Raw genomic sequence first — 21,481 nt, 5'->3', positions numbered from 1 at the left:
TCTGTCTGGAAATGGTTAAGCAAATTCAGAGTTAAACCTTCAACCGTTTTCGACTATGCTAATTCGTAAATGTGTATTTGCATCAAGCCATTTGAGATCTTTGATTTCGTTTTGGGAAGAATAGCGGACGATTATGTGGATGGAGACGATTCGCTTGGCTAAGACACACTAAGACTAACTCAATGATAGTCGAAGTCAATCGCTCAGATACCCCGAAATACCTATATATTTAAAAATTATAGGAACACAGACAGAGAGCTAGAGAGAGAAATACCAAAATAAAACCAAAAACAACTTTATTAGCGACAAAGTTAGATCACAGAGAAAACACAAAAAAACAAGTTTTGGAGCGATTTTACGGATTTTCGACAAATGTATAAGCCAAACAAGCAACTAAAAATGAAAAACGAAAACAAACCGAAATAGAGTTAATACAGAAAGAACACAAAATAGGTACGAAAGATACTCAAGGCCCAGGAAAAACAAAAATAGGGGAAGATTTAGAAAGTTTTACAGATCAACTGACAAAGAAGAATTTGTTTTGGTTCCGACTGCTTTTGATTTAATGTTAACCCATTCATCGTCTAATTGTATTGTACAATGCATATCCGTCCACAGCTTTGATTGACTTATCACCTTTGGGTTCCATTTAGTTCATCGAAAAACCACTCAAGACCCATCCTCAATCCTTTCCTAACCCCCTCGCCCGCTTTGTCCTGGAGTTGAAGAATGGCCTTTTCTGAATTCAAGGATCAAATACGAATTATAGTTAATTTTATTAGACGAAATTTTTTTTAGCATTCGGCATTAATTTATAAGAAATTATTAATTATGCATTGGCTATCAGGTTTTATATAGAAATTCGCGTAGGGAAAATACAAAGTGTATCTAGAATGCAATGGAAAGCAGGCAGAGCAACTCTAAAGACGTAAATCTAATTGTATGCTAATGATATATACACATCTATATATAAATATATATTTACATAATTTAATTTAAGTCAAATGGGAATATTAATAAAAGCGATAACTAATCTGTAAATGTCACGCTTGTATGATTTATCTGTCTTGTCTATCTTTCAGCGAACTTTAACATTTAAAACCATCGAGTCCTTTCATATATCAAGGGCTGAGCATAAAATATATAAATGTCAGCGATAAGAACTCGATTTATTGGCCGGATATTATCGCGATTAATTTAGTGTAATTCACTTTATGGATCAAATTGCTTTGCACCCGCTATGCTATTGTACTCGCATGATTTAACGTCTATTTTCTTTTTAGGGGCTCCAGGAAAGCTCCGGAAATGCCGGTCGATTTGGTAATCACCGCAAATGGATTTAAGACTCAGCGCCAGGTTTCCTGGGAAATTAAACTGACAATATAGGAAATTCATTATTCATCAGACTATATTTTTTTGATAATAAAGGCTAGCGATGTGTAGTATTACAATAAAACGAGATTATGGTTAGTTCTGTAAGCTATGCCGCTTAGTAACTTATTTATATTCTAATCACCAATATCTAGCAAGAACACTTTATTTAATCTATACATTTTATTTGACTTTGATAACCGGATATTTTTGGCTTTTTCAAGAGCCAAAATAGCTTTAAAGAACTGATATACTCGTAGAGGAGACATTCGAAAATAACGTTTTTAATAGTTATAGTTCGTAGCAATAGTAAAATATTTAAAGTTACTGTTGAGTTTTCAAACGCGGTTTTAAGGAATGACACTAGAATACTTCTTAAATATTTTTTCTAGCCTCCTATATTGTTAATGTATATTATGATCTTTAAAAATTGCTTATATTTTGAAAGTAATTATTTATTTTGTATTTTTATATTAAACGCTGGCCACTCCGCACCACTTCCACATCGATTTGGTCACACCAATCGCAGTGATAAGCGCTGATCAATAAAATTCTTTAAATAGAGCAAAAGTCGCGACAAAAGCTGTGATTCAGGGCCCCAACGAATTGGCGCCGTCAGGCGGAAGATGTCGTTTGAATACCACAGGTGTGTTAGCGGATCAATTAAGAAGCTGCCGCTCTCAGCTGGCCAAGAGAACAACAACAACAGCGCCGACAGCGATAGCGACAGCGCACTTGCCCTGCGCTATCTACTCGCTTTTATCAGCCAGTTTTGCCTGGCGATTGGGGCCTCTAGCCCCATCTCTTTCCGCTCGCCTGCTCCCTCTCTTTCGCTCCCTCGCCGCTCGCTCTCTTTCTGTTTTACTGCCGACGCAAACAGCTGAAGCGCCGAGCGACGACCATCGGCTTTTCAGAGGTTTTGTCAGTGTTTTTTGAACAGCCGTTCAGTGAATTACAATCGCCCAGCTATTCGCTCGCCCGCTCACTCACCGTACCGCCACCGCCCCCTCTCTTTCTGGCCCAACCAGCTGATTTCTTGTGGATGCTCTTAAGTGTACTACACGTCGTATACGTAATATCTGACGCAGCTCTCTTTCTGCAAGAAAAAAACAAGTGTTTCGAGCGTGGCGCGCTTTTCGAAAACAAAATCTGTGTTTAAAAACAACAACTGGCCAACCAGCCATAAACAAAACAACAACAAAAGGTTTGAAGCCTAGGTAAAAGAAATAGTTGAATAAAACACAAGTACGGGTGCGAAATAATTACATTTAATGCCGGGCAGTTGAAGGGGCACCAAAAGCACAACAATTGCGTCGTTAAGCCCGTCGAGTTAATTTAACCCCCCATCCCGCCCCCCGGGTGGAAATGACTTCCTAGCGAGTGTGCGAGTGTGAGTGCGCGTGTTTGCGTGTGTATCTGTGTGTGTGTTTTGGCATTCTAGGCATTCGACCTAATCAACAAGTTCAATTTAATAGTAAACTTTTGGATAGAACTGCCGCTTTCTCTCTCGTTCTCCCACATTGCAAATAGTAGTTTATACGCTATGTATATATTTCTGTGGAAATTTTGCGCACAAACAAAATATTTCGCATAAATTTACCGGCATGTGGTCATCAGTTCCGTGCACGTTCTCTTAAGCTCTCTTCGTTTACCGCTCTTCAAAAAATAAGAAAATAAAGACCGACGAGTGTAATGTATAAATATTTACATTAATGGCTTGGCTGTGTGTGTTTTTGCTAATGATAATGATAATGATAATGAAAGTCCCTTTGGCTCTCCAACAATTAAATAATATTGGAAACAATCAAATGTGACTGAGTTACGCTTCAGAGACTCGAAGCTTCGTATAATACACAAGTGTTTACAAAAACATATACCTCTAGTTAATAAACCCCCAATTGAGACGCCCAATCTATTATTATGTGCGGTAGCTTCTAAAGACTTTGTCACGACATTTTCGATAGTTTGTTATTATATCCCCCCACGCGAATTAAAAACTCAAACTGCATGACGATCCCTAGACACGGACTTGGTGTCTCTCCCCGTCCCTTTCTCACACTCTCACCCTCTCTCTTTCTTTCTCTCACTCACCTGTTGATGCGCCTTTGTCAGGTAATTGCTAAAATCAATATGTACTGTGTGTTCGGGCAAAGAATACTCGATATCGGCCGGACAGAGGCTTGTTTTGAACTTTGCTTATTTGGTTTCAGTTTTTTTCTCACATCTTTTCTCGCATTTTTTCCGAGTTTTAATTATGCCCAGCGTTGATTCGTATTATAAACTGCGTCAAGGCATCAAACGACAGCCTCAGACGTTGGCGAAAACAACAACCAGAGGGTATTTATTAAAATCAACACGGGAAAATTGACTTACACATACGAAATTGTCAATACTCTAGCTTTGTTTGAGAAGAGAACTCGGAGACAAAGAAAGTTTTCCATACAAATATTGAAAGAATTTGTAAGTTGTTAAGAACACGAAATTTTCATCTAGTCATATCTTATTTGTTAGAATTTAGAATCATTCCTTTTTAGGGCTTCAAGTTTTTTGAAGGTACTTTTTGTTTGATTTCATTGATCTACGACTAACTGAATCAGAAAGCGCATCTTCTTCGTCGTAAGAGTATATCCATTTAAAAAAAACCTTAAGAAACTGGTTTTGTTTTTATTTTCTCGATTCGAACAGATTTGCAATGTTGACTTGGATTCGGGGAAAAAACCGTTCGATATTAACCAAGTTTGCATTGTGATTTCACTGTTTATAAATATGAATACCTGGACCAGGATGATTTGCATAAATGGAAACTGCAAGAGGTATTTATATCTAGCATTTATCTTTGCACAAGTGCAAAGTGCAAAATGTGCATAGATGGATAAAATACGTGTCTAAATATGAGATAATCTTGAGTCATATCTGACTTTTTTAATTGACTACATCTGATAACTATCTTATATCATACTCACTTGACCACTCAATTAACTTGTTACTATAAATCATTTGAATTGATCATTCGATTGTTTAATGAGACTTATTTTATAAATCATTTCCCCAATAATGACAGTTTGATTTAAAGTTTAAAGGGTATTAAGATAAAGATCTCTGTAACTCTTCCCAATAAAGCATTTCGATATCCAAAAACCCGCAGTTCTAAGACGCACTTCGTAACTTACAACTTTCATTTCCAGTTTTATTTTAGCCAGACTTTTTTGTTACCAACCCAGCCACCGTTTTCCCCTGTTTTTGATCATTCTCTCTCGCCCGCTTCTTGTCAAGTATCTCATCTTTAAAAACAGTATCGCTCTGAGCCGTCGAACATTTTCCGTTGACTTCACTTGCTTTTTACTTGCCATTGTACTTGTTTTATTTATTTCGCACATTCGGTTGAGTCATGGCAAACAAACCAGAGATCACAGCGTTTCCGAACTGTTAACTTTGACCATTATTCAAAGCAGCGATGTGGGATTCCCAGAAAACCGTAAATTTAGCCATTATTCCCTTCAACCTAGTATTGTTTAAACTATTAGTAATAAGATTTTGCTTGGAGGTTGGTTGTCAGATTAAAGAGGTTTCTCAACTTCTGGGGGGTCTTCATTGGAGGTAGAAATACTTGAATTGTAAAAACTTTTGTAGTTAAGCACACGTGTTGTATGATAGATAGTTTAATAAGTTAATAAATATCCATATAAAATAAATATTCTGGGTCTATTGAGAATGAGATTAAAGGTCAAAATAGTGTGAAAATAAGTAATTGACAACCTAGGGACTAATTGAATAAACAAGATAATATAGATTGCCCTGTAGGCGCCTATAAACAAATTTTAATTGTTAAAATTATATTAGTCAAATACTAACAATTGCATTGATAGGATAGGATAAACGTTTTATTTAATTAATTTAATTAATATCAGAAATCCACTTTTTCGTTAGGAGAGTAAAGATTAAGAAGAAAGTAAAAACAACCATGTTTATGGTAGATTCCGGTCTTATCGATCATTTCCAGAGCTTCGACTCATGACAGGTTCCCACAATTTAGAAGCGAAACCAATTGCTTTTGTTTTATGATTCATTTATGGTCGCAATCTAATCGGAAAATCCCTCATTCAAACATTGGCTGATGTAATTTGCATGCTTTCAAGGCAGGGCGCACTGTACAGTGGTAATTCCCATGAAGAAAATCCTTTTAGGGATCCTGATATTCAATACTAAGTTTTCATATCAATTGATAGATAATGAGTGCCGATACCACATGGTTATCTTTCTGTATATTCCTTGCTGTTGTTGTTGTAGTTGGGCATCCACTGTACTTATCTACGTCTGATTCCATGTGAACGTGTGTAATCTTTCCCATAAATGGCAAAACGCAATCGAGAAATAAACAAACCATTTAACTGTGCTATATCTCTATTTAGAATTCCGCCAATCGAAGCTCTCTTATCAGTATTTATAGCTCTGTTACAGTGAAAGCCCGATTTGATGGTCGTAATTAGCGGGATATTCGTGGAAATTAGAGAAATTTTAACTAACAATTAAATGTAGTACAACTTTTGAGTTATGGTTATTAATTTACAAAATAACATATCAAAATATTTCATGTATAACATCTACGGCCTTTAATAAATATTTTATAAATTTTATCAACTCAGAAATTTCTTGAGTTCAGAGCCACCTTTTCTAAGAAGCACATTACTTTTCGAGTCCAGGGAATAGAAATCAACCTGTCCTTATCTGTGTGTTCGGTTTTCGCTTTCATTCCAGTTGACTTATTGACTCATCACCATTTGTGCCGGCTGATAAGCAATCATGATCGACCTGGAGGACCTGCCCCGGCTGCAATCCTTGTCCCCGTGCAAGGATATTGAGGATAACTACCATCAGACCCAATTGCAGCCGAACCCCAAGAAGGCCGTAACCGTGCGAGTGCCCATTGGACCGCCCTCGAAGTTGGCCAAATTGATAAAGCCCACTGTGGCTTCCACGCCCGCTATTCTGGCCACGCCTACTCCAGCCTCTCTGGAGACTCCGCCCACTCCGCAGTCGACGACCCCAGGTAACGCCAAGAACCCCATTTGGCGAGGTGGCTTCCATTTCAACAACCTGGTAAGTAATGTCAGGGATGGGCCTATAACTACTTTGCCCAATTGCCAGCACAATTGTTCGAAGGTCAGGCATTAAAGATCTCTTTCAGGACGTATTCTATCTCAAAATTACCGCCATCAATCTTAATTGAATTTCGTGTGGGTCGATTAGGTAAATTGAACTTTTTCGAGCTTTATTTTGAAAAACACAGTTCCAAAGGTATACTATTATATTACTAAGTAAATCCATTTATTATCAACGTCCTGAAATTATACGAATGAAAATCGATTAAGAGGTATTACAACAATTGATATCAATATTACATACATGTGATGAAAAGTTTATCAATATAATTTTAACAAAAATTATTTATATTTTTTAAATGTAAGAAGAATTTATGTTTTTGTCTCAAAAACAGATCTTACTTACAGATCTTACTTATCTTACTTATTTCAAAACAAAATGTATGCAAATTAAAAATGGACACGTGTCCATGTAAGTTTACATCTTATCTACATACGATTACAACAGTGGGCGCCACTGTTTACCATATGACTATTAATGTAAATTAGCTTAATTTTAACATCTAATTTTTACTTGTAACCAATTCTAATTGCTTCTTATATATAAGAAATCACGGATACAAAAATATCAGGTAAATATTTAAAAACATTTTACATTTCAACCATTTCGTAAAAAGCTCTATGGGAACCCACCACTGTGGTGAATTATCAGGTAATCACACAGATTGTTGTTGCCAAGTGCGCAGCTTTGTGGTGAATTTCTCTGCCCCTGTTAGAAAACCATTGAACTTTAACATTTCTGTTAGGTGTTACCGCACTTGGTACCACAAAAAATACCGCAAAAGCACAAATTTCAACAAAATCGACCCCAAACTGGCCGCAGCGGCCCCAACTGGTTACACTAAAAAAGTCACCGCGCTGAACAGACGTTTCTGTTTGGAGCAAAAAATCGCGAGCGATATCGACGGCGGAGAAATTGCCAAAAGTTGACAAACAAACACGTTTTAATCCCACCACGTAGGTACGGCGCTCGGCGAAAGAGAGCAGCGAAGCGCACGCGGCGATAATTTGCCAAATAACAGTGAAAGAGACGCGTAAAAGTGCGAAGTACACGCCGCTTGAGTGTGTTTGTGCCTGTGTGTGCGTGTGCGTCTGTCTGGTTGTGTGTTTTTGCCGGAACAACAAATGGCAGAGTTTTAGTTGCGATTTAAACTACGTATGTGTAAAATGTTGCATGCCCCACTAAATAAGTGCAACTCATTGCGGCGGTGGTGGGTTAAAGTTAAACAACAACGACCAACAGGCTAGCAACAACAGTTATTCAGCAATCGCCCCCTCTCGCTCTCGCGCGCAGTCTCCCTCTCTCTCTCTGCCGCTCAGCTGACAGACTGCAATCGAACAAAAAAAAAAAAAGTAAAATAAAGAATAAAAACAGGCAATTTGATAAATAATTTGTTGACGCAAAGTGCAGAGCGAAGGTTGAAATGCTGTTGCCGGTTATTCTCGGCTCATTCTCGAAGTTTCCACCTCGCGTTTTCACAATTTGTTTTGCTCTCCTCTCCGCCTGCTCCGTGTGTGATTCTCTTCTCCGTAAAAATTAAATCACTTTGCATTTAATTAATTGCATTAATTGTGGCCAGGCAGCAGCGGAATCGGAATTGGCAAGAAAAAACAGCAGTTTTTATGCTTTAACCTGTGTGCGTGTTTTTTGTTTTTGGCGTGTGAGTCAGACAGAGAGAGAAAGAGAGACGAGAAAGGGGCGATAAAAGCAAACAAAGGAATAAAAAGCGATGTGCAGGCAAAACACATGAAAATATTAGGCAGTGCAAAAACAACAATCGAAGCGAAAATATTTTTGTGTTAACCCTAGATGGGTTGCTTATTTTTATTACTGTTTAGAGTTGGATTTTAATGAAACTTTTTAAATGTAGTTTGAATGTTTCTATAAAAATGTTTTCGGATAATAAATATTTTTAGCTCTCTAATTTATTGTATTACTAATAATTTCGCAATCATTAACTCGGTAATTCAAAGTAGCAATAAAAATAAGCAGATCCATTTTAGGGTTCATAAAAAAAGTGACGATTTCACCACGCAAAACGCGGCACACACACACACTCACACGAAAGTGCGTAGCAGACGGCGAACAAGAAGAAGCAGCTGTCACTTAATTAAATGCCAATTGTTATAAATAATTAATGGCAATTAAATGGAAATTAGTTAGCCAAGAGAAAGTTCAAGGACGCACACCAACCACAAAGATATCTTAAGATATTAAATAAATAAAACGCGTGTTTTGCAGCAATTAAAAGTAAAAACCAGAGAAAGAAAGTGAAACATAAACAAATAAGGTGCTGTAAAAAAAGAAAAGTGAACGGTAAACAATAATCCATCATTCACCATTGTGTGTGCAGCAGAGGAGGAGAGAAGAAGAAGATCAAGCAGCAACAACAGCAGCACGGAGAACATTTACTGCGCCGCAGCTTTTTACCGTTGTAGTCGGCTCTCATCATCCAAAAAAATTTGAGGTGAGTGCACTGCAATACACCCACACCCACACACACATAGAACCCTCTCGTTCACGCATGCATGCATGCGTCATCTCCCCCTCTCTTTCACACACCTCTTTTTCATTGAGAATCGAGCCAATCAAAGTTTTGTTTTTTATCTTTTTTAAAATAATTTTTTCTTTGCCATTTGCAAATGCTTTTAAACAAAGAAAGTTTATATCGAACCTCTAACAATTTCGCACATTTTTTTGGCCGTCCTTGAATTGGGTGTTTCACTTCGCATTGCGCACATTTCAAACGCTCGCGAGAGACCTTGAAAAAGTTCAAGTTCAAAGCCATTTCGTCTGGGTCTGGGTCATTCCTTCCTCCTCCACCTTCTTTTCTGGGTGGGCGGCTGTTGTCTGTTAACCCACCCAGGGGGAGGGACTGTACAGGATGGGCATAATAAATGCGTTGTAGATATGAAACTGATTTGGGATAACAAACGGAAAGCAAAGAAGGATAAACAAACATAAACAGACTTCGGGTTTCCATTCTTGACCCGCTTAATTGTCCGTGAATATTGAACTTATCAAAGTCTAGTGCTGAAGGTCACCATCATCAGTCTTTCTAGGCTATCCACTCTGGTTTCCTGTATCTCAGTTAATATTCAAGAAACCTTCTACTTAAGACATCAATATAATATTGGAATTTTATCTAACTATTCATTTTTTCACAACAAATGTTATGAAATGTTAATATTACTTGCTGTAATAATAAATTCTTTATCTAAATAAAGTATAGGTCAGTAGTACATAGAAATAATTTCAAGTCTAACCAATGGAGATAAGAGAGAGCTCTCATTAGAGCTTGAAAATTATCGATATCAGTATCGATATTATCGATACTTCTGATATTTTTCAAACATCGATATTTATCTATAATATCGATGTTTTCTGACGTTTTATTAGAGAGAAACGAACAGATTTCACTCTTTAATTCTGAGGACCAAAATAACTTTTAATACAAAATCACTTAAAGTAGGGACAAATTACCATGCAAGAACCGCGAGTTCTTGGTATTTTATTCTTCTTTGGTACCATAAATATTATGAAATACTTAAAAGTAGGCGAAAAGGGCATAGGTTATGGCAAAAAATGGAAAATAAAAGAACCGCGAGTTCTTGGGAAGAGGAGGAACTTTGGTTTTTTTAGTACCAAAAACAAAGTCTTGGTTGCAGCTACCGACCTTCTGTCCGCTATTAAAAAATCTCAAGAAACCGCGAATTCATAGCCTTTGATAAGAATTGGTCGCTTTTCGAAGATCGTTTGAGCGATTTGGACTCAAGGATCCAAAAAAAAACAACCGCGAATTCTTCAGAAGAGGAGGAATTTTTACTTCTTTATGGTATAGTATCAATTAAAGTAGGGGAAAATAACCATAGGTTGTGGCATAAAATCGAAAATGAAAGAACCGCGATTTCTTGGGGAAAGGAGGAACTCTCGTTCTTTTAATACCAACAACAAACAAAACGAAGACCGTTTGAGCAATTTTGGCAAAGGATCAAAAAAAAAAGCAACCGGGAATTCTTCAGAAGAGGAGGAATTTGTTCTTCTTTAGTACCAAAAAATGGTATGGAACAAAGGAAACAAAGAAGAAGGAACAAAGAAGCCGTGAATGTCTTTGACTAAGAATTGGTGTCTTCCTAGACATGTGACGCAACTCAACTCAATGATCAAACATAAATAAACCACGAGTTCTTAAGAGGACGATCCTTTATTCTGAAAGTGCATTTTAATAATGAAAACCGGAATTTAAAATTAAATAAATTACCCGCGATTTTTTCTAATAATAATATTAATAATAATGTAAGTGTATTATGCATGTATATAATAATAATACGTGGTATTAACAGAATTATAAAATTATTTTTAATTTGTCTTTGCTTTCCTTGAAAACATCGATATTATCGATACGATAATGATAAAGTATCGAAAATATCGATACTATCATTTATCGATAATTTTCAAGCTCTAGCTCTCATGGGTAACAAACTAAAATTACTTTGAATTGCTCATCAAAATATTAATTCTTCAAAGATAAAAAACGGTCTTATTATAATTAAAAAAAATTATTTAAAGGAATTAACTAAATGTTAAGTTCTACTTTGGAATTTCTTAAAACCAAGACAATTTCGCCCCGGAAATAAAACTTTCTTTGGTGCACTTCCTCGTGCTCAGTGCTTTATAAAATCGAATGGCAAACACACAAAGGCCGAACCACTCGAAACAAAAGCATTTTCATTTAACATTCAAACCGCACATATATGGCCATGCAGCCAGTATCCACATATACATATTACACTAAGTATATTTAACAAATCGTTATGCTTACTAATTCCATTCTATTTGTTGTCACATCTTGATTTGCTTACAGAACGAACACGAGGACAGTCATCAATTAAAAGCAAGGAGCATCGGAGATCGGCGGTGGAAACTGCGAATTTTCTGTTTTTGCGCAGATTTCGGAACGCAGAGGAGGCCGCAAGGAAGGCGGGGGGCAAGGCGACGTCATTGAACGCATAGATCCCGGACGACGCAGCCATAGAGCTGTTGTCCGGGACGGAGAACAACAACAGCAACAGGAGGAGGTGGAGGAGGCGGGCGGAGATCGGACTACGGACTTCAAAAGACACCCACGCACCCAAGCATTGCGACCTCATCGCGCAGCAAAATGATCTCAAACAAAAAGTCGTACGCTATGAAAATGCTGCAGCTGGCTCTGGCCTTGAGTCTGCTGCACTACAACCCGGACTACCTGCTCCATCGCTGGGACTCGCAGCTGGAACTGGGCACCCACGGCGATGGATGGGAGCTGGAGATGCTGCGCTCGGTCCATCGGCTGGATATGGATCAAAACCCGTATGGAAATCGAAAGGGACTCAGTCCGCGGATCGAGGATCTCCTCAACTTCGACGATCCCTCGTCCTTGGGCGGCGTGGGAAACGGAATGGGGGAGTACAAGCTTCCGCCGAGTTTCAATGGCAGCACCTTCGTGATGAATCTGCACAACACCACCGGGAATAGTAGTGTCCAGACGGCAGCTCTGCAGGATGTGCAGAGCAATAGTGCTGGAGCCACTGCCAGTTCGGTGGTGGTTGGCGCAGGTGGTGCCCCCACGTCCGGTGGTCCAACGAGTGGCTCTGCATTGGGAGAAATCCACATTGACACCGCCTCGCTGGCCGCTGGCAATGCAAACCATACGCTGCTCCATCCGCCGCCTGAATTGGACATCTTCCTGTCACCGCATTTACTGCAGGATCAGCGTTCCATTTGGGAGCAAAATCTAGCGGATCTCCATGACTACAACGATCTGAATCTGCAGGCCAGTCCCTATGCAAATCTACCTCTTAAAGATGGCCAGCAACAGCCGCCGAATAGCTCGCATCTGGATCTTAGTTTGGCGGCACTTCTCCACGGTTTCACCGGCGGCAGTGCCACGCCCCTGGGCCGTGATGCCGCCCTTAACGACAGCACGCCACATCCCAGGAATCTGGGCAGTGTCACGAATAACTCGGCCGGAAGGAACGATGATGACGGCGAGGAGAGCCTCTATCTGGGTCGCCTGTTTGGACAGGACGAGGACGAGGAGTACGAGGGCGAGATGGCCGGAGGGGTGGCCAACGCCTGCGAGGTGGAGGGTCTGACCACCGACGAGCCCTTCGGCAGCGCCACCTTCGCTAACGAGGTGGAAATCGGAGACGAAGAGGAGGTAACCCTAGAAAACACTAAAAAAAACTAAGCCATACAAATATTTTGAGTTAAGGTAGGTTTATCTAAAAACCAACGTACATTTAAGTTCTTCTGTTGGTCTACGAACTTTCTAATAATTTAATTTGTTAAGTAATATCATATAGGTCAAGGTTCTTACTCTAGTTTTCTCCGAGTGCAGTTGTAAATGACTTTGATTTGACTGATTAGAAGGCACTCAAATGGCACCACCTGCAGACTGTGCTTCGGTGTGTGTGCTTGTGCTCATTATCAAGCAGTGTTTCTATAAAAAAAACGAAGCTTTTTGCATTGCTAATAAAGATTTGCGAACCCATCGCTTGACCCATTCCCAGTCTACCGCTCTAGGGTTCTCCCCTTGGCTTGCTCTTTATTTCTAGCTGGTCTCTGTCCAGCTTTCTTTATAATTATAGTTTGCAGGTTTCCCCGAAACCAATCGATATTCAAATGTGAGGCCTGGCTTTCTGTTATGATTGGTCACCCCTCCAATGAGTCTGACAATTTTTCTACCTTATCAGCAGATAAGGGTTCCAACTTTGTTTACACATCAGCATGACTGTTGCTACGGTTATCCACTCATACACTGTCATTCTGTGGGATCTTTATCAGTACCTGGATTATTTATTGGCTGATTCTTTTAATTGAGAGATTATAGAGAAATCGATATAGAGAACTAGACATTATTTTAATTGTAATGAGTAAATTCTACCTGAAAAGATTTATTGATTGCATACATAAATCTTAAAGACCTATCTTTTGTTTGCCTTAAATTTTCGAACCGTGCGCAACAACTTTCACCGTCTTTCTGTCCCAAAGTTCACATATTATATGCAAACACACAAAACAAGCAACAATTAGGTCATTAAACGCTTCGACTGCGCAAAAACCATTTAAACGAATCCAAAAAACAAATAAGATAAATTCATAAAATGTGAAAAGGGATTTCGGACCGAAAATTAAAATACAATTTAGTAATTAATTAACGGGCAATAAAAACTGAATTATTTATTATATCTGTAAATGAGACTGCACATGATTGCGAGTCCTATAAATTAAATCAGAGATATAATATTTTGGCTCATTACTAACGCACTTTCCATTTAGGGAGTCACTTATTTGTTAAATCTTTTTAATGGCTTACAATCGCCATCTATGTGCATGCGAATTTATAGATATGATTCAGATTCTGTGCTCGATTTTTATTTATTTTTAAAAATCGAATTGAATGTCGGCGACAAATGTGCGGCAATACAGGCAGCGATTTCATTATTTGTTTTTTTACACCCCGGCCTCTGCTGGTGCTGTTTTGTGCGTTTTGCGAATTGCAATTTAAATATGCATAAATATTTATACTTGGCCAGGCCAAGAGCGACGGGCGGGGGGAGAGATGATATGGCCGAGACAGGAGCGAGATGACTAACTCGGTGTTATTTTCGATTTATTCAGCTCTTTGTTGTTGTACACTTGAGTTGCTTGCAGTGCTTTATTGTTGTTGTTTCTCTGTTCCAACATGTCACGAATGTTTTCCATTTCGGCCGATGACGGTTTTATTTCGCTGCTCTGACTGACTGTATGTTCTTGAGAGGCAGGCAGCATATAGAAGACATAAGTATGTGCTTTTGATATGATCTAATTAAATGCATTCGGCATTCGCATTGCATAATCATCGAAGCGATGGCGATTAATGCTTTATTATTGCCTTTGTTCTTTCTTGATTAACTTGTGCTTTGCATTTTGTTATTAATTATACCACGTATCGGCAGATATTAAGGGGTATATGCCTGAGGTGCTTCAAGATAATTTATTAAACTTTCTAATTTCATCTGAGCGAAGATTCTCTTTTTTTTTTTTAGAAATTTGTATGAACCGAAACGAGTTGATAAGCTAGATATTACTTTGTAAAATTTGTATTTCTTCTGGTATATACAAACTATTTACTTAATAGGTACTTTGAGTTCTGAACCCCCTATTATAATAATATTTGCTTGGTAACTGCAACTAGTTCCAGCTGCTTACCATTATACCATAAACGAATATGGTAACAAGAAAGAGATGCAAGCTGGGTATTTAAGTGGTTCCCCCACAAAGAACCATCCATCCATCTTGGACGGTACAGGTGTATTAGCGAATGTGTCACCTTTTCAGATCAGTACTTTTCTACCTGTACCTCCAACTCTCAGGTGAGAGAGGTCGCAACAGTGCGTATGTGTGACCTCAACACACACACTCACATGAGAGAGATCAGGTGAAGCTTAAAACTCAAAACTCTACTTTGTTGAATGTCGTCTACCTCGCTGTCTTTCCACTAATTGCAAATCTACCAAGCTTTGTAGCTTTTTACGTTTCGCTTTAACTCATTCGTTTATATACAAACACACGGTCAGCGTTTTTTGTTTTTTATTTTTTACTTTTCGTTGTTTTGGTTGGGTGTTATTTTTGGGGTCTCGGTCTCGCATTTTGATTGAGATTCAGAAGAATGAAATAAAACTCGCCAAAAGCGAGCGGAAAGATTCGTTGAACTTCGTTTTTGATACCCTGACATAGGGAGTTATAATTAGACTCCGGGTTATAAGCAAAATCGCTAACTTAAATTGTTATCCCAACTTCATAATTTGATTAGAATTGGAAAAAATAACCAATATTAAGATTCCAATTTTAACAAGAGGGTACGCTTTAGTCGAGTGTCTCTACTATTAGATAACCGTTATTTAGCTACCTAACTTTAAAACAAGAACTATAATATTATTATAAATTTTTATGCAGATCCATCCATAATCGATCGTATTAAGGTTTATAAATATTCTTGATCAAAATAATGGATGGTATTTAATAATTACTAGGGTATATTAAAGTCTACTAATCAAAATCGTCTTTCTTCTCGATTGAGTCATAAGATCTCAGGTGTCGTGATTCTTAATTTCTCTCCCTCTCAAATTTGTATTATTAAGTCACTTAATAATTGCTCAATTATCATTTCAGATTGCATTTCTAATCTCAGTACATCTGTGTGTGTGTGAGTGTGCAAAAGGGGGTGGTGATGGCCAAAGAAAACTTGAAAACAAAACCAAAGTGGAAAAACAGCTGATTTGCCGGCATTTCTTACACACCACACTTTTTGCATTTCACTTCACATTCAGCGCGCTCTCTTCACCTCAGTCAGCAAGTCCACCACCAGCAACATTTGTTGCTAAAAAATTCAACTTTCACCCCAGACTCAAAAGCTGCTTAGCATAGACAGCAACCCGGTGCTAGCAGAGTTCAAAACCCAACCAAGATGCTTTGAAAAGCGATAGCAATAACTTTTGCAATCGAAGTTTCATAATGATAACTATTTTAATCGAAATTTGAAATTATGATAACGTAATAGTAGACTGAAAATTTGAATTGCTGATAAGGTCTAGCAATCTCTTTTTAAGGTTGTACTTGTTGTCTACTGCCCACTTGGTTTCGGTTGCCTAGGGCTTATCAGTCGCTGGTTGCTGGTTTCAACTTTTCGAAATTCGTGCAAAACAAACTTTATCAATTGAAATTAATCAAAGAAAAAAATATATTTTTATGAGCCCCTCGAAACTGCTAATCAGCCCAGCGGGCCCAGACATTCTCGAGCGCAACCAAACGAAAGTTTCAGTCTGCGTTATGCCGATTTACAGTGAATACGTTTGCCCGAATAGCAATATCAAATCAAGCGGAAATCAATTTTCAATCGCCGATCAAAATGTGTCTCAACGAGGAGTACAAATATATGCACATTTACCTAGCGGTGTGTCTCCAACTTCCTATATCTAGCCATTAATCTGTGTTTACTGGGAATAAACTTTCTATTCACATGGCCGCAAAGTGCAAAGTGTTGGCAAAAAAATAAAGAGGGAAAGAAAAAAAACAAAATATATATGTAAGGCCTGCAAATTGAAAAATAATTTGCCTGTAATTACGCTGCATTTTCCCACTTAATTACCCTGAGCCAAAGAAGCAATGAAGAAGCATTTGGATATAATAGTTTCTACATATACACTTTGTATTTCTTTTTGCCTAAAGTTTAGTTTCCCACCAAGTTTGTTGTTTAATTTCCATAATTAAATACCGTTAATTATGGTTCGCAAACTTCTGCCAAGTGCCGTGCTATACACTTCTAGAAAATATAGAGGTTTAAAAGTATAGCAAATAATGGTTCGAGAAACCACCTTCATTTTTATTAATTCAACTACCTGTTAAAACATAATTTCTGTGAAAAAGTTTAAAAAATTATTAATAATATTAGTTTTGTTTGAGTGTGCATTCAGTGAGTAAAAAGTTCAGATGTCAAATTGATTATAAGGCGGGCAGAGACGGGGAAAACCACCGAGCTAAGTTTGAATTTAAATTGATAATTGCAGGTAAAACCGTTTGGATGACACAAATGAACTGTTATTAGGGCCCAATAGTTTGCCATTGTGGGGTTGTTGCAAACGCAAACCGCAAAAACAGGACACTTGAAACCGGGGGCTTGTGCAATCCGTCAGATACGAGGGCATTTGTATCTGTATACACACACGGATACAACTCGCCTTTGTTGGTGGCACACAATCCACAATCCGGCAAAGTCTTCTGAGGGCTTGACGAGCTCATGATTAATATGCGCCACACTTGCTGGCCGCTCAGCGATCACAGATTTCCGAACTCCGCTCCTCGCTCTCTTAGATATTGTATCTTGTATCTGGCAACTTGCCTTTGCGATTGTATTCCACAGATGCGTGGCTGAAGTGATCTCTCGGTTCGTGCTGCGCTGTCAGTTCAGGTGTCATCAGAAAAATCTTTTCGCCGAGGCTTTATTAATGACTCTTGCTAACCCGCAGCCGAGCCTTTCCTTTCCCTTCCTTTCCATTCCCATTCCCTTCGTGGTGGCTTCCTTTTGAGACTCCCATTCGTTCTTTCCGCCTGCCTACTTTCTTTTGCTTTCACTCGACTTTCATCATTTGCCGCCCCTGCAGGATCAGAAACTCATTTATCTTGCTATAACATTTTGTACATTCGGCGTCGGCGTTCTGTGGTCAAGTTAATGGTCAAAATCGGCTCAGTTAAGCGGACTAATTGCCGCCACAAACGGTTACAAGTGTCAATATTTTGATGCAACATGGGGGGCACAATAACAAGAATGCCTTGATTGATGGATCAGTCGACTCAAAGCATTACTCAGTCTTATAGAGAACTACTATATAGTGCAAGAATAAAATTCCCGCCTCTTATCTGTCACTTATCAATGCCTGAATTCGTCAGTCGCTCATTCAAAACGTTGTCTCGAGAGCGGCCCACGTGTCGTTGGCGGAATTCAAAAGTTCAGCGAGCACTACAAGGTCACGGAGAGAGTTTCCCAGGCCCTAGCGATAAGAATTGGCCCATAAATATGACCATAAATGTGGATCAAGGCATTGGACTAGTTATGAAATCGCGAAAGGGGTAATACTAGTAGAAAGTATTAAAGTTCATTGAACTCTTATTTACTTTAATTTAAAACATCTTACATTTATTTGTATTCAGTTCCTTTCTGGCATTCCCACTTTAAATATGTATATTCTTTGTGCCTCTCGAACCTGTTAAACTGTCACGTATTGCGCGAAATTCTACACACAAAGAAAAAACTTGGTAAAATCAACTGTAATAATTGTCAAACAGGCCCCAACCAGCAAAATTGTCAATTCTACTAAGTAAATTGTCATTTCCCAACAACAAAATACACACAATTAGCAAAGACACAAACCCAAAGCAAAAACAAAATACACGTAACTATTTTAATAGTTACGTAACTATCTTTGTTGGTCAATTTTACCAAGCAATTTTTTTTGTGTGTATAAGTACAAGATAAGGTCGTATTTTCGACCCTAACCGATAAGAACTGTAACTTGGCTACACTGTAAGAAGTCGAATTTAAAGGCTATGATAAATTTAAATTTATTTTACTTTACAATTTCATCTTACTTTCTTTGCAAAAACAAAAGAAATATGTCTTAGCTGATCCTTTTGTTTTTACCGCTCCGCTAAGGAAAAGAAAATTTCATTAAACTTCACTTTAAAGTTTAATTAAAAACCAAGTTTCCAATCAACAGCCATAAATAGCTATATACCCGCACACACTGATGTGTATGTAATGGAACATCCCCCCCCAAAATGGAGAAAAAAATAATAATGAAATGCCAGCCAGGGAGGATTCGGTTATTGGGTTTTCGTCGGGATCCGAGACCCTCTTCTTTCCTCTGCTCAATTTAATTGCTCATTTTTACCGAACATGCGCAACGCACAGCAGCACACATTCAAGTACAGTGGAGTATCGAAAGTGGAACTTCCAAGCCACCTAAAAACTAAAAAATAAATATCATTAAAGGATATAAAAATCGAATAATACTTAAATGTGGTTAGGTGTTTTAATAACTTTGTATATTTTAGCCCCAAATATTTGTTGAAAAATTAAAGGCAATAATTATTATTAAATTAAATATCAAATACCTTTTTTGTAAATAAGTTAAGCTTAAGATGTTCTACTGTATTTACGAGCACATGCTCTCTGGGGAATTGGCTCTGCCGCCGCTCCGCCAGCTGCTCAGTCGACGTCGCTGTCAGCGGTGGCGCGGCAGCAATTGATTGGGCTCAACACAGTGGCCCTTAATTTCTCCGGCCGTTCTCAGGGGTCAGGAGAGAGCGAGGGAGATGGCAGCAGAGACCAATGATGCCGCCGCCATATTCTGCTGACTAATCCAGGAGATAGGCGTGGCCACAATGATTGATTACTTTTTGTTGCCACTGTTGGAAAAGTCCAAGAAAGCCTCACGAGAAGGGCGACCAAAAAAAAAAAAGAAAAAAGAAAAGAAAAAATGGGGAAAGAAAATGCACGCTACGGGAAAATGTCACACGAAACAAAAAAAAAAAAACCTTAAAAATAGAAAAAAGACATTTTAATTAAAACATCCAAAAGTCCTTTGACCGAACAGCAATTGTACTGCTAATGTCGGCCATTATCCTGTGATTATCCCTGAGTGGAAAGAATATTATGCCTCACTATATGGACCTCGGAATGTTACCTGTTTTCAAAACCAAACGGTTTTACCCGGGCTTAAGTGTGGGCGACACCGCCTTCTGCCCTTCCCCTTTGAAAACCCGACTTGACTTGGCCAAAAAAGAAAAGGATTAAAGTGGTTTCGGCCAGCAGCGTTAATAATGCATCATTAACGCTATAATTTGAGCTCGAATTCCTCTTCTTAGTCACTCTCTTCCCCTGCATGAATTGGCAGAATTCGGCCAAACATCTTCATCGAACCAAACGATCTGCAATACTGTGGTTTCCGATTTGCCCAATTCTCTTTCGAATGCTTTTTGGCAAGTGTATGTGGCCGCTCTTAGGTGGAAATTTATAGCGGCAGAATATTGTTTACAGTGTGAAGCGGCAGGCGGCGGGCGATAAGAGATCCGGTCGTTCGCTACGGCGTAAACAAGTCCCGGGCCCCCGAGGCACGCCGTAAGAGAGTGCTCCAACCCCCCTCCGAGTTGCGAATGCCCCTCCATTTAAATCAGCGTTATAAATACTATATCACCCCGCGTTGAGCCCACGGCTCGGCTGGCTCTCTGTGGTGCCATTCCATTGATAAGATTCGTCCCACTATCGATCATCAATGCTGTCCAAAGAGCGAGCACTCTTCGAGAGGTTTCCACGGGTTAAGGGAGCGCTCGATGGGTTATGAGTTATGGCGCGGGGCTGATAAGAATTGTGAAATAAGAGAATCTATATGTAGGGGCACTTATTTGCCCACCCATAGTACACCTGGTCTTATGTTTTATACCCAACTTTACAGCACTATCACTGGAAACTTGACAGCCACTTAGATACCATCTTTCAAAAAGGTGGCGATAACTTAAGAGAGTTATAAGTTTAATAATGACTCTTAAAGGTTTTTTTACTACCTTGGGTAATCAATGTTATTGGTTCCTTAAATTCAAAGTTGCTTGCAACATGATGACTCTGTAAATAAAGGACTCTACCTTAATCAAACAAACAAAACTAAACTAAAAAATCAAACAAGATATCAGTTAAAATGGTTTCTGTTTGATATTCTCTTTCAAAAAGGTATTTTTAGACTTTTTTCAATTTTTAAGTTATCTGGTACATTACATAAAGAGTATTTCCTATAGGGATTAAAAGTAAGTTCTTATAATATTGAAGAACAACGTCTAACAAGACAGTATTTTAAGGAAGATAAAATGTGTATAATTAAGACTTGTTTTTACAGCCATTACCACCTAAGACTTTACGAAAATTAAGTTTATGCATTTCTCATAAACAGTACGGCAATAACATCATAGAGTACCCACCATTCTTCGCTATCCATATCGCTCTGACGTAGTTTTATCTATAGCCCGAGCGACTTTATCAGCAGGGGCAAAATGTAAATCGACATTATCATATTAAGTAAAGTGAGGAAGAGCAAAGAAGAGCGGACGAGGTCCCCCATATGGACTATGACTCGTCCGACTCTTGGAGCCTTCAGTCTCTCTTCGGGAACTAGCAAATGCGGATGACGTCGCGAGCAATTGAGATCGGAAATAATATAAACAAAATACCAGATAGACTGAAAGTGCAACCCAGATAAACTCTATAGTGCAAATCTGTTGGTTAAGTGATCCTTACAAAGGAACTGTGAATATGCGGGTGTTCATCCATAGGGACATACTGGTTAGAACTTTGTGCTAGCAATTGATATAACCATTTTAT

At 38.6% G+C, this 21,481-nt stretch overlaps 1 protein-coding gene across 4 annotated transcripts in view; it reads left to right on the top strand.

Moving 5' to 3' along the window:
• The first annotated feature begins 2,314 nt into the window (after positions 1–2,314).
• Positions 2,315–21,481, top strand: part of cnc (NFE2 like bZIP transcription factor cap-n-collar) — a 43,935-nt gene continuing 24,768 nt past the window's right edge. The window contains exons 1-3 of one of the 4 annotated variants that reach the window (XM_017147517.3): positions 7,369–7,487; positions 8,773–8,998; positions 11,396–12,730. In XM_017147517.3, the coding sequence (XP_017003006.3) occupies positions 11,693–12,730 (1,038 nt within the window). In that variant the 5' untranslated portion in view covers positions 7,369–7,487; positions 8,773–8,998; positions 11,396–11,692. Of the gene's footprint in view, positions 2,589–6,126; positions 6,469–7,368; positions 7,488–8,772; positions 8,999–11,395; positions 12,731–16,345; positions 16,508–21,481 lie in introns of those variants that run through there. The other 3 variants (XM_070216772.1, XM_070216771.1, XM_070216773.1) reach the window with 3 other exon arrangements.

Source organism: Drosophila takahashii, chromosome 3R (assembly GCF_030179915.1).
Source record: "Drosophila takahashii strain IR98-3 E-12201 chromosome 3R, DtakHiC1v2, whole genome shotgun sequence".
Lineage (NCBI taxonomy): Eukaryota > Metazoa > Arthropoda > Insecta > Diptera > Drosophilidae > Drosophila > Drosophila takahashii.
Note: the sequence above shows the minus strand (reverse complement) of the source record. Positions and strands in the feature narration are given on the sequence as shown.